The following is a 17344-nucleotide window of genomic DNA, read 5'->3' on the forward strand; positions in this document are numbered from 1 at the left end:
TATCTGACGTACTAACAGCATACAATGCAGATTGCATCTTTCATATGACCAAAATAACACATATTGTCCATTTAGTATGTATACCTTGGTGAATAATGCAATATGGGGCATTTCTGCCCCAGCGTGCAAAATACTAGGAGGAGAAAATGCAAAGAAGTTAAGCTAGTACACGCATTGTAAATTTAACAAGCTAGCGAAAACCTGCTGTGATTGTGACAGTGTCTGACTTAGCCTAACTTAAATACTGCTGCCTATACAAAGTTTGCACCTGATATCATTCACACACAGGTTCTTCGTAGGTTACCCACAACATGCCCACAAACCAAACATGCAATGTTTTGGAGTGACAACACAATTTAGTACTCTTTAATTGGGATCTTAGTAAATCAGGCCCTTAATGTGTTATGAGGTGAGTCTCTGAGTGCAGTTTTATTGGTTGTGTTGTGTTTGCTGTGTTGAATTACTTGGTTTGTGTAGTAATGGGTTGTGTTGTGATACTTTGTGGTTGAGTATTCTGCTGTGCTGTGATTGGTTAATTTGTGGCTGTACTGCTGTAATCATATTTTTGGCGTTTTTTTGTTGTTCAGTGATGTTTGGTATAGTGTTAAATTCTGTTGGGTTGTGTTGAATTGGGCAGGTTGTCACAATATTTTGTGTTGTGGTCTTTTATTGTGTTCAATTTGATATTTGGGTGTATTGTATAATTATTATTATTTTTTATTTTTTTGGGGGGGGGTTGAGTTGTATTTAGTTGTGTTGTGGTATGTAATGTTGTTGTACACTGCTGGCCTACAAAAAGCCATTTTTTTCTGAGGATATACAGAATGAGTTATCTATGACTGAAAACTGAACCCTCTTCATGACAGTAGCTCCTCCTCTGAGCCTCCTGTCGCTACCAAGTCTGGAAACAGGAAGAGCTTTGTGTTTATTGGGGAATAATTAGCATTATAGTGTCACACCTCCTCACTGGTATGCAGCTCACCAAGCTAACACACACACCAAACACACACGCAGACACACTGGTCTGCTTCTCATTAGGCAGCCCACCATGCTGCACCATACAGACCTTGTTACCACGAGTGTGGCTTATGTCTGCTGACAAATACCTGTGATAATCTTAGAACAAAAGAAAACACTTATGAAGTCAGTTTCATCAAAGTTTTTTTTTGTTCATTGACAAAAATATACAAAAGTTATCTTATATTCAGCAGGCTGGTAGTGTGGGTATTTTTTTTTTCATTTTCATTTTTTACATCTATTGAAAATTAAGGTAACAGAGATCATATTAGACCACATACCAGCATGTACGAGTCTTTAAGCATGAAACAATTTTCATCAAGCCCGGGGAGCACTTGGCTTCTCAGTTTGTATCCCACTGAGAGAGTGGAGGCCAGTCAACTCTTCACTTTTTACGTTATTGTGATAACAGAAGAGAGAATGGGAGGTCCTGTGTCCCTGACTTTAGCCCACATTTTTTACTATATTTATAATCTCACACACACACACACACACACACACACACACACACACACACACACACACACACACACACACTATCACAACCTGTGGACATACATTATGGAGAGATGCCAGAGTGGGGACGCTACAAAGTGACACGCAGGGAGGCACCAGAGCTGTTTGGGGTTTGGTGCTCAAGGGCACCTTGGCAGTACTCGGGAGGTGACCTGGTACCTCTCCAGCTACCAGAACAAATTCAACATTTTGGTTTACACCAGATCGCAATCCAAGTCCATACAGACTGAGCTGCTGCCGCCCAAAAAGTATGTGTTATAAGTGGGAATGGGATTTGTTGGTAATATACGATCAGATCAATATCTAGGACATTCAGCAGCCATGAAACAAGAGTATTCCAAGTGTTGCAGTTAGTAAGCCACTTTAAATGTTCGCTCATAAAAGGGTTTTATCTTGACAATGTAAAGCATAATTTTATTTTGGGCGTGTTCAACTACGTTTTGCTTTTTATATAGCACAGGACTGGGCACTAAGCGAGGAGCAGGGCACAAAGAGGTTAGCAATGATTTTAGACAAGTGTGTTTTAGTCATAACATGAACCAAACCAATCAGAGAGTCAACTCTCTTTCCTTCTCAGAGTGCCTACAGGCTGGCACATATTTAGCCTGGCAATTTCCAAAGACTCCTTGCGTGCATTTGTCAATTTTTTGCTCTGTCAGACGGCACGCACCCTGCCCAGTTGGGTAGGTTTTTGAAAGAGAGCGCTGCTATAAGCAACCCTACACACATCACAGGAACTACAAGATCTCCTGGGAATAAAGAGAAAAACAACGTGTTTCTTTTTCTTTCTAAAGATGATCTGTTGTTCGTTTGGTGCCTATTTTGATGTAATGTTGATAAAGTGACGGAAAAGGCTTTCAAAAGCCTGTATACTGTTTTATTTTGAATGGACACTGAGTTTTCTTATTGGATTTTCTGACAGGGTTCTATTCTGTCCAGCTTGACAAATGCCTGCAGCGTCCTCCATTGAAAAATAGACTTTCAGATTTTCTGCATCCTCAAGATAGGAATATATCACCTGTGACCTGACTACATACACATTTTCAAGGGGGCATATTATGAAAAATCCACTTTTACAATGTTTTTGAACATATATTTGGTAACCTGAGTGTCTACAGACCCACAACATGTGAAACTTCCAGTCCTTTGTTTGTGCTCTGCATCCGTCTTACAACACAGAGAGAGCTCTGTTTCAAATATGCTCTCCTTGTGACGTCACAGTGGGATACTGTTAAAAAATACCCTCCTCTCCCCTGGAATCTCCACACATGGACTCCACCCCAAGTCTAGAGCAAAACGTTTGCCAGGTCCGCCATTTTTATTCTCGCTAGTGAAGGAGTGATGTCTACCGGGAAAACTCAAGGCTGGCTTGTTGCATTTAAAGAGACGCACACAACAAAATGGAGCATTGTGAGAGTGCTGGTTTCTGCAGGGTCACAGTCCTCCTCTGGTACTTGATTCATGTTGTATGTTGACCAAAGCAGAGCACAATAAGGCCCTTAGATTTATATTCTTTAGATTATTTCCCTGGTTTACGTTAGGACACCATAAAGTCAATCAACTCAGAAGAGCACCACGCACTGCACTGACAGCTGTAAGTTTGTTTCCACCAACACAGTACAATAGCTAGACTGGTGGAATTGCATCTGTGTGTTCTGCGATGTTTCCCCATGTTTATGCAGGGCCTGAACCCCTACATTTAAGTCCTGACTGAGTAATTTCCAAGAAAAACCTGAGGAATAAATCTGAAATTCTAAGGAGATGAATTGTAGGAGCATGTACTGTATGTGCATGTCACAAAAGAATGCTGAAAAAAACTGGCTTGCTGGCAATAAAATGAAGTACTGAATTAAAACTAAATGGGAATTAGAACTGACTACAAACTTGTCAAACAGTGACTGGTATTCTATCTGTGACACACAACAGTTGTCCACGAGCTCAAGAAGGTGGAGGGAAATTGGGGTGGAAAAATGTAATTCGCTTTTTTGTTACTCCACAATTTAAAAGTAAGCAACTCGGTACTCCTCAGCTCTGTTGGAGAGATTGTGGACAGATAAATGCCAATCACCCCCATATCTTTTGGCTGTGTGAGAAATTGCAGATATTCTGGGATAGGGTTATTCAGTCCTTTGAAGACATTCTAGGTTATATCCCAGAGACCCCCAGATTTTGTACCTCGGCCTGATCCCTAATGACCTAATGATCTTAAGAAAGATGTTTACCTCTTTAAAATTTTGATCCTTGCTTGTAAAAAGGCCATCACAAGGAACTGGCTGAAAAGCAACCCTCCAAGTCTGGAACAATGGTTGGCCACAGTGGAAGAGATTTTCTCTATGGAAAAACTGACTTATTATCTACGGACTAGAGCTTGGCTTCATGATCGACGCTGGAAAAAGTGGATGGACTACCGACATAAAAAGTCAGGTAGTGATCTCTGCTGTGCAGAAACATCTTGATAGGAAATACTGAGATGGACCCCCCTCATTCATGTGTTGTTGTGTGTGTGTTTGGCTGTGATTGTTTGTTTTGGAAAAACTAAATAAAGAGTTAAAGAAAAATAAAGTGCTGAGAAATTTCTTTATATGTATCGTACACTTACCTCAACATTTCATCAAAGGAGCTAAATGACATGATTCAAATGGCCTGTATGAAATAGCTTCTGTGCCGGCAGCCTGACTGGTTTCTCAAAAAAGGGGCTAAACTGGCCAACATCTCCTGTGGTTAATACATCTACTATTGGCAAGTTTCACATACAATGCCACTTCAAAAATACTGAACTATTAGTTTAAGTTTCAGAGCCGGACAACAAGATGCTAAAACTCTTTAAAGTTCTTTAAATTGGAGAGATGCTGCAGATTTATTGCAAGATGCATCTTGCAACATTGTCTCAGTGTCTCCTGGAGGATATGCTGCATGCAGGTAGAAAAAAGCTTTGACAAACTGCTGTTAGAGACAGCTGAGAGGCCAAAGAGAGGCATTAACATAGCTGCAGCTTGTCGGCTAAAAGACAAAAGCAAACAGATCGCACACTCAAGTACCTTCAAGACAGACGTCTGTCACCAGTCCAACAAGCTCACTGAGAGATGGCAGCCTCGCTCTAACAGGCACAGAGCCAGGGGTAGTCCTAAAAAAAACAAAAAAACGGGGGCATTGACGCTTATCGGAGGTGCTGCCTAAAATCTGACTTTTTACCAAGTTCTGGATTTGGAAATATTTAAACTTATGGATGTAGGATCGTTAAGTTTTACTTATCTTGCTGGTAGATGCCGGGTAATAGCATTGTTGCTAGAGCAACTCTGTTTGTTTTTAGCCTGAGCTAATCAGATGAAGCCAACCAAAGCAAACACCATCTAGATGCGATAGCTGTCTTCGTTTGACAAAAATAATGTTCGAACTGCAGGGGAGGATATTTATATTTTACAAGATCAAGGGACATCATAGGCTCCACAGTAACCATGGGCTCTGCTGCCACCACTTCTCAGGCCAGAGGAGAACTTGACTCAACTGTCCCATGTCTGTAGACTACTGGACCCAGCGAGGAGCAACACCTAAGGGACATATTAGCTCCACTCCTGGCCAAAAACTGAACTCCACAGTGACCTTTGAAGTCGCCCAAGGGTCCCACTTTTATTCTCCCTCTATATGCTCCCTCTCTGCCACATTATGCAAAGACACAACATTCAGTTTCACTGCTTTACTGATTACACACAGCTGTATCTCCCAATTGAACAAAGGGCTTCTCCAAACTTCACACACCTCATAAATTGTTCTACAATTTACAATTACAAAAACAAAGACGAGAGAACATATTATTCCTATTTTAATGACCCTACAGTGGATACAAATTTCTTTTGGAATTGAAATTTACTTCTTACTTTTAAAGCAGCTCACATTTTGGCCCTGGAATATATTGCTAAACTGTTGTCCCTTTACCAGGCAGAAACCTCCTAACCTCATATTAAAAAAAAATAATGGAGACAGATCATTTGAGCTGGGACACCTTGCTTATAAAATGATCTGCCTGAAGATCTCACATTTTTATCTGAAAGCCTTCTTATAATCATTGTTTTATCCGTGATGTTTTATTTGTTTTACTGTTGACTTTAGCCATTTTTTGTCTTCGTTGTTTTTCTTTTCTCTGTTAATTTGATGATTTATGCGTTGATGTTTTTTTTTATATGCCTTTGAAGAGGATTTTGTTGTTGTGTATTTGACTGTTGGGATTTTTAAATTCTATAAAGCACTTATGGCATTGGTTTATAGTGCTTGATAAATAAACCTTAATATTTTATTATTCAAACTCCAGGGTCAGGGGGACAACATTCAGTTTTAGATGACATTTAATCTCAGGATGCTGCAAGTCACAAACATCAATGGAGGAAATGCAACAGAGTCCAAAACTATAAATACAATTTTTGGCTTAATAGCAATATCATGTATAATTAAATGTATTGACAGTCATTGTTTTATCAAGTGGATCACACTATTCCACTCCTGTTTATATTGTTATATAAATCTTTCAATCTCTCCTTTTTAAACTTTTTATTTGTCTTTCATTGTCTTCTTAAACCTTGCATGTAAGGTGTCCTTGGGTTTTTTGACATGCGCCCTCAAATAAAGTGTACTATTATTATTATTACTCGTTCACTAGTCTAATGTGAATTTTCCTGAATATTTCCATGTGCACTTTCTCTGACTTCATGAAGATATTTTACCAGGTGAAGTTGGGGTGAAAAGTTCTGCTGTTTCCATTCCCTCTAATTTCTGTGAATTGAGTAGAGGTCATGTTTGAAAGTGGCTTTTGTCTTGGTTTACAGTTATTATAAGTGTTTAACAAGGTCAGATCAAAGTGTGAGAGGCGGAAGTTAGTTGTAGCAGTTAGCAGTAGCTAATAGAAAAGACTCACATTTTTAAAAATACCCACTGACTATGATGAAGTGTGTAAAACAGGTGTTGATTGTGTTATAATGGCCAGTTACCTGAATGATCCCTTGAATGTTTCACTTTAATTCTAACAAGTTTTATTTGTGTATTTGTCTTAATATGTTTGTCTAGGTGTGCGCCACTTCTATGTGAAAGTTCTGTATTTTTGTTTCAAGTCAAGGTGTGTTTGTGTGTGCATGTGTGTTTTTTGTGTGTATGTGAGTGTGTCTATCACAGCCATTGATGGCCTCTAGAGTTTCATGCTTCCACAATCATTCGCCTGTTAGAAGGTGCAGCGGCTCTGCAGGCATCTGAAACCTGCAGGTAACAATCAAAGAGCTGCAGGAGTATAGGACAGAGCTATCTGGTTACAGAGGGAGAGCGAGTGAATGAGAGACAAAGAGTGACAGTGCGAGAACCTGAGAGAGAGAGAGAGAGAGAGAGAGAGAGAGAGAGAGAGAGAGAGAGAGAGAGAGTATCAAGAAAGAGAAAGCATGGAAGAAAAAAGAAAGGGAGAAAAAAATAGTGTTTTTTTCTGTTAAATAAGGGGAAAAAGGCTTTTTCCAGTCTTCTTTTAGCTATTTTCTGCTCACTCAAATTTCCTTTATTCTGCACGAGAAACAATTCATGCCCCAATGAATACACTGGAGACACAGACAAGTCTCGCTATTTTTTCTTTCTTACATCATCATAAAAGGAATCCTTTAATTTTGATGTGCCAGGAGCAAGACAGGAAATCCAAGTCAGCGGCTTATTCAATGCTACTGTTTGAATATTTCAAAGAGTTCACATCAATATCACGCACAAAAGGTAGACATTTAGTGGATACAATTTCCACTCCAGTTATTTAGACTGATACCAAAACTAAATTACTATATGGCTTCATTGTAGCTAAAAGCAGGTGTGTGATCCAGTGCCATAAAGCCGTACACACTTCTTTGCTATTCAATAGTGTTGGAAAGAGGTGATCTGTGGACGTAGAAGAGATGTCAGCCTTCCTATTGAGAATTATTGAACTTTCGAAACCACTTTGAAACTTCTATTGCAAAATGGAAAACTTACCTATCTACCTATTGTTGCTCGTCACATACTTCGGCCCCACTGGATCCATATCTGTAATGTGAGCGCAGCCATGAGCAGCTCTACACACTACAAGATCTTGCCAGAATAAAGAGAACAATTTGCAAACAACTTGTTACTTTGGCTTTCCAAAAGTGAATTGTTGATTATGTGGTGCCTGAAATGTTATGGTAATGTTTAGACATTATGTTGATAAAGCAATGGAAAATATGACCGTGTGTCTGTATGTGTTTTATTTGGAGTTTGGCCATATGTGGACATAGCATGCAAGCTAAAATACCTATCAAAACCAAGCCAACATTAGTAGGCTAATTTTTATCAATGATCCCCTCATCAGCTCTGCTGCAAATGGATTTACTTACCTGAAACAAAAAACAATAGTTCATCGGATCCAAACACGAAGATCCACGAGTGGATGGAGGCCGATTATGTTGAACTTAACTTGAAGAAAATTCATGTTTTTGCGAACATATATGCTAATTAGCTAGATATCTTGTTTGCTCACAGTGGTGAGACAGTTGTTATGCAAAAGTTTTCTTTTTATGTCAGGATGGAACGACAAATGGATAATTACATAAACATTCTTTATTTATAAGCTGGTTCAGTCAGAGAGACTGGTGGAGGGCGATACAAAGTTATATCTTCATTGATAACCTGGAAGACGATGGGCTTTTGAGAAAACAATGCTTGCATTATCCAGTCCTTTTCACTATCTACCCTGCTCTTGGCTGTTTTGGGTTTTTTTAATCGTTAAATAGATAAGACTCGGAAGAATATCCATTTTTGAAATTGTCCTATGAAAAGTCCCTATCGTTTGGTTCCCAGCCCTGATTGTTACCCTGACCTTTCTGTTATCATGAGCTTTTTTGTTCCCCTTTCTAGGTTTCTTTGTTACATACAACAAATCGTATAAACAATATAAACTATTAAAAAAAAAAGCAATGTCTGGTATAAGTTTTCATTTCTCCAACAAAAACAAAGTCAAATCTACTACCAGTGAAAAGTTCAATAAATTGTAAGCTGTGAATTTCAGCTAACAATTTGAAACCCCATTAACCAAACCAACAGTGCAGACTAAACAGGGCTGAGCTGGGATAAAAGAGAGGCAGAGAGAGGGAGGCAGAATAAAATAGTTGCCAATTTGTTTGCTGTGTGCTGGAACTGTACTAGACTTCTTTCTGAAGCGGCTGACAAGCAGGTGAGATCAAAGTCATGGGGACAAAAGAGGCTCAGCAGCGATTTGTCAGGAGAAGAGAGGCAGCGGCCGGGTTCAGCCCTCTGATCAGCGCCTCACCAAAGAAAGCTGCCCATGAGAAAAAGTACAGCAGAAAGGGTTCAAAGGTCATTTTGATTTGCTCTGGATTACTGGTACCTCCTTTTTCCTCCTCTAAAGAAAAGGACCTGGCTAATAACCTTTGTATTATTGCAGAAAAGAAATCCTTTTGTGCTAAGAGGGTTTTTGGGGTGGTGGTGGTGGGGAGAATTTTGGGGAGGTCAATTAAAAAAGGAGCCCTGAAATTCTTGCTTTCATTCATGGCTGGAGGGGAGAAAAAGGGAAAGTTAAAATGTATGCTTTGGGTTTTGTGTCCAAGCACTTCACATGTGCAGGGTCTGGATTCATTTGTCAAGTGGATGATGATAAAGTGGGAGGTTTTAAATATTTGAGCTTGGTAAAATACTACAAAACAGCAAAGTCTTTCAGTTGAAGCAAAAGCGTTTCTTCTAAACCCAGGTGTGAATACGTGCAAAATGCAACGCTGGGATCTGATCACTCCAGCCACATTGGGAAGAGGTCAGGAATGCAAGTGTGCAGTGTAATGTGAACTAGAATGGCTCCCTGTCTACATTGAAGGACCAATTAGTCAACTTTGTATTGTGTGGTTTGCAGGACAAAGCTCCAAACACAGTGGATTTGCTTCTGCCGAACAACTGAGACGAGGTTCTGAAGTCTGTACCTGAGCTGAGGCATCAAACCCTACCCCGTCATTCAGATGGTTTTTATTTCTGTTTAGCTGCAGCTGAAGTTTTACTGCATTCAACAGTGGGTACAAATCCCAAACAAGAGATCACTGACGTTGCATTTTAGATTCATTCAGTAGCCTCGACCTTTACCTGGCCCCAGCATCACGCTGAGTCAATCTGAGTAAGTCATGGTCTTTCTTTTTGCCAAATCTGTGTGTCAGAAAAATCTGCTGCTTAAAGATAAAGCTTTAATCTTTCAGGTTATAAGTAAGTGACTTTTATCAATATTATTGTCGTCATATGTGGTGTAAAACCTAGGCATAGACATGTTGACATCAACCATTGTTTTTTGAAATGTTGTCATGAAGATACTGGAAAAGCTGACTCTTCCTCTTAGGTCAAAGTTAAAACAGACAAAGGTGGAGCCTTTAGCCTCCTGGTAAACAGATACAACAGGACTGTCAGTCAGTCCTTTCAGGCCTTATTTTGTAAGCCTTTATTTAATCGAAATGGATGAATTACTGTATAAAAAATGTGCCTTCTGTTCAGTGTTTATTCATGGAGATATAGGCTGTTTAAGTTAAATTCATTTTTTGCATCAGTCTTGTCCAATCTAAATGAGCCCCGTTTCCACTCGGTCCACTCTGGATCAGTATAGTTTGTTAAAGCCTGATCCTTTTTGCGTTTCCACAGCCAAGCTTGCCATATTTGGTAGGCTGCGTGCAAGCCGGATGCCAATAGCTGCGTCAGCAACTTAATAGCGTGACATCATGGCAGCGTGAATCAGTGTACACCACTAATAAATTTAACAACGAAGAAAAACACAGAACACAGTAAACAAAGACCAATGATGGAAGACATCCAGCGATTCATCTTCTTTGTCACTGGCATGTAGCTCTTTGTTACAAAAACTGAATCCAGCTTTGTTTCAGAAAAGGCTGTGAACTACGAGGAGAAATAAACAATCGACTGTATATTCAAACACAGCAGGGTTGTTTTTGCCGCTGTCGCACAGGAAGTGATGATCCTTCCGACCAATCAACAGACTGCAGTGTTTAGCTCCAACTTTTAGGGTTGGATCGATATTCTTGGCACCCCAACAGAAGGGTCCCAAAATGTAGGACGGTACAGTTCGTAGTTTAGGGATCTTCCCGGCTTTAGTCAATGGAAACACCGCAAAATGCGTGCCGTCACGAGACGAACCAAACTGAACTGCTTGGTTGGTAACGGGGCTATATAGGACGTAACAGGTATTTATTGGCTTTTACAGACAGCATCCAGTTTTCATTTTCATGGTATTCACTTCCAAAGCAGTCATGCGGTTGTACTGCATGAAGCCTTCATCACCATCCACAACTGAACTTTGGGTTTGAAGAAAAGAAGCTTGAAGAGAGAGAGCCGCAGCCAGAGGTTTCAACTACAATATTCCTCTGTTGCGTGTTATTAATCACAGAGATGTAGGTTGACTGGGCCCAACACTTTAGAATTATAACAACCTTTTCTGCAAGTCACTGCATGATTTTTCACATAATGTCCTTAATACCGCCCAAAGCCAAAATACATTTCACCAGTATTTACATACATTTTTTGTGATTCACATCGAACACACCCTACAAACATAATGTTGCAGATTTTTGTCAGCTGGATGATGAGCACAGTCTTAGAAACTTTTGTTTCATGGATGCGGATTTTATCGTCCAGTTCTGATGACAGGTCAGGACACCATGTGAATTTTAACGCAGACACATTTTAGCGACCCAGCATCTTTTCAATGCCCAGTTTTTGTTGAAACAACCAACTTGCATGATTACGTGACTTATATATATATATATATATATATATATATATATATATATATATATATAGTGTTCTATTTTCAAATTGACCTGATGCTCTGTGCATTTCCTCGTCTGATTTCCTCTCCCAGTTCTTTTATTCTGTCCAGCCTGACACATAGCTGCAGTCTACTCCGTAGAAATAGCAGCAGAGCGCTGATGGACCGCGGTGCGCCGGTTGTATGTTGAAATTGGGGGTGAACGTAATGTGTTTTTTTCATTGTTCAAATCGTTCAAACAACACATAGATATCTGATGCTGCCTAAACAGGACAGATGTAAAAAGGGAAACTTCAAAACAAAACTTCTCTAACTTACGGATGTAACTTTTGATAAGAATGATTAACATCACATCCATATAAAAAATTACGCTTTAGCATATAATTATTAAATGCAATACTTTATTATTTGTTCTTCTGTCTGCTGAGAGTTAGGGGTAACTTTGTTGCAATATTTACAAGAGATGTCACAACTCAATTTTTCAGTCATGACAACAATTCTTACTCTTTGTGACTCAATGATAAACAATCCATATATAAAGTTTGCCCATTTTACTCTGATATCACTATTAGTTAGTTAGTTAGTTACTTTATTGTCCCCGCAGGGAAATTCATTTTCACAGCTGTACAGGCAGGGAGACACCATACTCACACATATAACACATATAACACACATTTCTGAAAAAAGTACAAATGTTTATTTCCGTTCATGATTACATATTGTTCAGGGTGTTGATGGCTGTGGGGATTAGACTGTTTTTAATGATTATTGATATAACCAGGGCTTCACACGTCATCTACATGGATGGAAGTGTTTTAAAGGCCTCTAATGTAAAATATACCGGCAGGGGCTCTCAAGCAAAACAATAACAAAAGTAAGTGTCAATGCCCCTTGAAAACGAAATCAGTGTTGAAGGTCGTCAACATGAGCGGGCGAAACCGAACTGAGAAAGACAATACGTTTTCCAACGATGTATCCAAGAATCATTTACATGAAGTTTTTATCAAAGCAGCACATACAGCTACAGTACAGCAGCTGTCCGTAGCAGCTTGCGCTATCCTATGCAGCTGTCTTTGATGTAACACCCGGTGTTTTCTTGGTAACGATCAACATTTCCTGTCTGTCATGGCGGCTCATCATGGCAGCTTCTGATAAGACACAGACCGTTACATCTTTAAAATTACGGATTTCTCTGGCTGTGATAATTGTTGGAAATATTTGACATAACGCAAGTACTCGATAAAGTATATATAACATGGGTTTAGTCCATTTTGTGTTAATGTACACGTTGTAACGTATACATTAGCAACCACATTTTACATATCGTAGCTTTAAAGTAGAAATGTTATTATATTTTTCACGTCTGGCTTAATAATAAACTGGAAACAAAGTTTCCCCTCCCCCCAGGATCGTCAATCCTTATGTGGACAGATCTGAGCTCCGTCAGCCTAAGAGTAAAGGTGCAGATAGCTTCCCCCCACATTCAGACACGTTCAAGAGCAAACTGCACATAGTAGGACGTCTACTTGGTGGTGTTCGAGCTCAAATATCAGCAGTGGTTTATGCTTTGTGTTTACAAGTTAATAGAATGAGAAAAAAGATGTTTAAATTATTTTCAAGCTATAGGCGGATGCAATCTATTGTTTGTGGATCGGGCCCTGAGTTTTGTCATTTTGGCAGAGAGATTAATTTCATTGAATATATTATTCTGTCATAAAAGGTGACTCGGAAACCTTCCATCACTGCTGCTTGTATTCTCTGGCTAGTCAACCATTCTGCTATGTTTAACATACATGACATCCGGTTTTCCATCTACCGTCTGTCTGAATCGGCAAGAATGCTCTTCACGTGATCAGTGAAACCTGACTCCTGTTCCTCTGAGCAGCACTGCTGCTGCTGTTACAGGGAAGACAGTTGTGTAGTAGTATAAGCCCAAACAGCGGGTGACACCGGTGACACAGACGACCATGCCAAGCCTTGCTCTTGTGAATTTTCCCAGCCGGGAACTCATTTTTCTCATTTTTCCGAGACCACATGAATGCAGGGTTATATACGCAGCTCTGAGGTCACAGATGGGGCTAACCCTAAACCCTGCTCAGATGCGGATCTGGATGAAGGATCCAGAATCAGATTTAGAAACTGTGAACGAGTTTAACTCTGGTTTTAACTTTCCTTTTCCCCTCCCCATGAAACACAGAGATAGACAACGAGAGGATGTCACAGTTTGAGGACTGAAATGTTGAGCTCAAAATGAAAAAGAACACACACATAATCCTGATGTGAAGACGTGAGTGTATGTGCATCACAAATTGGGAGCGTTTGCCTTGCTTATTGCTGAGATGCTTTGTGGGCGGTGTGGAGGGGAGCGTAATTAAAATAGTTTCTGAGAGAAACAGCACACCACATCTGAGGTTCCACCCTCTTCCAGCATCTAACCACATCAAGAGCGTCTCACTTAGAGAACAACCTCTGCTACACACGGCCAGCTCATGTTTTTGGTGTGCTGTCTGACCGGACAGGGGTCTCACAGGCATAAATGTGCACACATTTGTAATTAAAAGAGCTGATCACCGGGGTAAATAAAGTGACAGAGGCAGCTAGCAGGGTGATGTATGGGAGGGGAAGACAAATTAACCGTCAGCTCTCTGGGGGATTCTCAGCAGAAGCCTTCATAGCGGCGGTGGAGCAGCGCCAAAGGGCAGAGAGATTTGTAGATGATGGTGCTAATTACCAGAATGCAAACCATAATGCGACCAAGATGGAAGCAATTTAGGCAGTAGTCATTTAGCCTGCTGCTCTTCCGCCCACCGGCTGCTGCCTCGCCAGAGCCGGGGCATTAGGATGGGAAAAGTCTGGGAAGATCCATCGCTCAGGAGTAATGCACATGGAGGGAGCCTTGTGACCGACAATTCATTTTTCTCTTAATCTAAATTAGGATTTTACAGGTCAGGAAGGGGTATAAACACACGACGGCTGTGAAGGTTTTTGGGGGTTTTATTTCCAGGTTGAGTTGTCACAATTCTGAGGAGCACACAGGACAGCAAGCAGCTTTGATACAAGAAACTACAGACACTTGATTTTGACCTCAACCTGTGGTCAGAGCTTATGAATGATGAGTGTATGATTGTGTGTGTGGGTGGGTGGGTGTGTGTGTGTGTGTGTGTGTGTGTGTGTGTGTGTGTGACAAGCACCTGTTAAACTTGGATGTAGTTTATAGTTTGGGAAGAGGTGGACCATGCTGAACACAAAATTTTGCTTTTAAAAATAGAAAATATTGAAAGTTTGAGAGTGAGGCCTCTTGAGGTCTTATTTCAGCATGTAAAGGTGAAGGTGGGTGTTACTCCTCACCTGTTGCTGGCCCTGCCCGCCTTTATAATTTGGGATGTCTAATTGCTCTTTGAGGAGATTTCAGAGCTGTTCCGCGCTCAGCCACTGTGTAATTTTATCCACGCTGCAGTCTCTCACTTCACACAGGGCTGATACCTTTTGCCTCCCCCTTTCCTTTGTATCAATTGGTCGGAGTTCAGCCTATTGTCGCCACAAGCCTCTTTTATATGTGCGCTCAGTCTGAGCTCGGGCTCTCAGTCAGACCCACAGGAGGGATTTCAGGCAGCAGCAGCGGAGGCGCGGAGCGTATCCAGCTCGCTCGGGGGCGGCTGTCTCGGATGTTTTCAAGGCTGGGGCTCTGGAGCTTTGTGGCCCTGACTCTTTAATGGGACCCGCGGGCACGAGTTCCCTGATTTTTCGCCACAGTTGTCTCTCTACGGCCATGCCATAATGCTGATGATTCCTCTGCTGCTGTTTCTGCTCAGCCTGTCGGATCCCGTTAGTCCCCGGACCCGCTGCTCCCCGGGCCAGGCTCCCTGCGACCCCCGGCAGCGGAGGGACGCCGGGGGCCGCGGAGGAGTATACGAGCACCTCGGAGGAGCGCCGAGACGCAGGAAACTTTACTGTGCAACAAAATATCATTTACAGATCCACCAGAACGGAAAAATTGACGGATCACTGGAGGAGAACAACCCGTTTAGTGAGTACTCGGGCGCTTTTACGCACAGACACCAACACACGAGGGGGGTAAATTAGTAAATTGAGAAAGTGCAGATACTTTTTATTCAAGGATTGTCAAATAAAAACAGACTCTATTATATTACTTACTTCTATTATAATAATACATCTATTTTATATAAAAATAAATTAGCATTATTAAATGTATGTGGATGAAAAGTTTAAAGTTTGTTTCTGTCAATCGATGTCAGTGAATTGTGATTAATCTATCAGTTTCACTGTCAGTTACTTCGAGTGTGTGCGCGCGCGCGTGTAAATCTGCCGACATGCAGGTTAATCTCCGCTGGATGTTTTAACATCCCGATGGGACAAAGCCGCTGTCCTAACGGATGTATTTATCTAATCAGGGCCCATTAGAGGCTCTTCACCGCCTCAATGGTCCATTGACTAATCAAGCACTGATTAAAATAGCCAATAAACACACTGAACAGGGCGCAAGGCTGCAAACACAATTGGAAGTTTAGTTTGTTAACTTTCAATGACACACAAGTTTCTTTCTTCACATCTGTGGTGTCTGATCATACCTTAAAGTTTTATAACAGTATCACTGTAAAAATACCTTATTACATGTTATGTTCAACCATTTTAAGTGTTGTGTGTTTGTGTGTTGCAGGTATCATGGAGATCACAGCAGTGGATGTGGGTGTTGTAGCCATAAAGGGGCTTTTCTCTGGCAGATATTTGGCCATGAATGATAAAGGGCGGCTGTACGCCTCGGTGAGTCCACATTTCCCCTCTTACTGAGATTTTACACATGCACAAAACTACTGAGAACCGCCTGACTAATCAGGCTGAGCTTCACGTGTTGATGTAAACATCAACACATTTTGCACTTTGAATACTTCCTGACAGCACCCTCAAAAAAAATCTTTGTGAAGTTGTTTTGAGCTAATGTGGGAAGACAGCAGGAAATATTTCGTAAAATTCCCCACGAGAGAATGGGAAGGGTTGATGACATTTATGTCCTGTGACTGGCGCAATTGTCAAGGCAACATGAAGATTTCAGGGGCAACCTGTGTGTAAACAGTTTAAATGAATCAGACTCTTCACATGTTCAGGATTGACACTAGCACACCCAGAAGTGTAAGACCTGAAATGTGAAAGCCAGGAGACGTTTGTTAACCTCGTGTTAATCTGGTGTAAACAAGTTTATTTAGGTGCAGGTTTTGCTGTGATGTGGAGGCAGTAGTGTGCACAAGTGAATCAATGGGAATGAAATACTCATGTTCTCTGAGTATCAAAATCATCGCCCTCCTTGTCTGCTCCTTGTCTCCTGCAGGAAGTTTTCAACAGAGAGTGTGAGTTTGTGGAGCGGATTCACGAGTTGGGCTACAACACATATGCATCGCGACACCACTCCACCGAGCAGCCACTGCCACCAGGGGGCGGCGGTAGCAACAGCAAGCGGCGAGCCAGTGCCAAGCGCCAGTGGTACGTTTCGATCAACGGTAAAGGGCGGCCGCGGCGAGGCTTTAAAACCCGCAGTACAGATAAAGCCTCGCTCTTCCTGCCCCGCGTGCTGGGCAACAAGGACCACGAGATGGTGAGGCGGCTGAGAGACAGTCAGAGCGCACAGCACCACGCTCATCACCATGCCAACCGCAGAGACCGTCGGAGGCGTAGACATCGAGCCAGGAAAGGACGGCGGGGCGGAGATGACTGAGCAGACTTTTCGAGAACCTTGAACATGGAGCCCTGACCCCACACGGAGCTACACACAGCAAGAGGAAGAAACTGTTTGGATCCTTCTGGATTAGTGGACGTGTTTGTCGATGATGTTGGAGAAAAATCTCCATAGAAGATGAAGGACACACACTCACACACACAAAGCTGTTTTAATGTTCTACTTATAGAAGTCTTCATCATGCTACTGTCCTGTAAACACATGTTCTCATGTCGAAAGACTCCCGTCTCACTTTGTAAATGGTTCTCAGCTACATGAAGCAA

At 41.3% G+C, this 17344-nt stretch overlaps 1 protein-coding gene across 1 annotated transcript; it reads left to right on the forward strand.

Moving 5' to 3' along the window:
• Positions 1-15109: 15109 nt before the first annotated feature.
• On the forward strand, positions 15110-17123 carry fgf3 (fibroblast growth factor 3; the record flags this gene model as incomplete). Its single annotated transcript, XM_079339938.1, has 3 exons — positions 15110-15359; positions 16011-16114; positions 16677-17123. 3 exons carry the CDS (start codon positions 15110-15112, stop codon positions 17058-17060), a joined length of 738 nt encoding a protein of 245 aa, XP_079196064.1. The 3' UTR covers positions 17061-17123.
• Positions 17124-17344: the final 221 nt, after the last annotated feature.

The sequence above is a fragment of the Symphodus melops genome, assembly GCF_947650265.1.
Source record: "Symphodus melops genome assembly, chromosome: 3".
Classification (NCBI taxonomy): domain Eukaryota; kingdom Metazoa; phylum Chordata; class Actinopteri; order Labriformes; family Labridae; genus Symphodus; species Symphodus melops.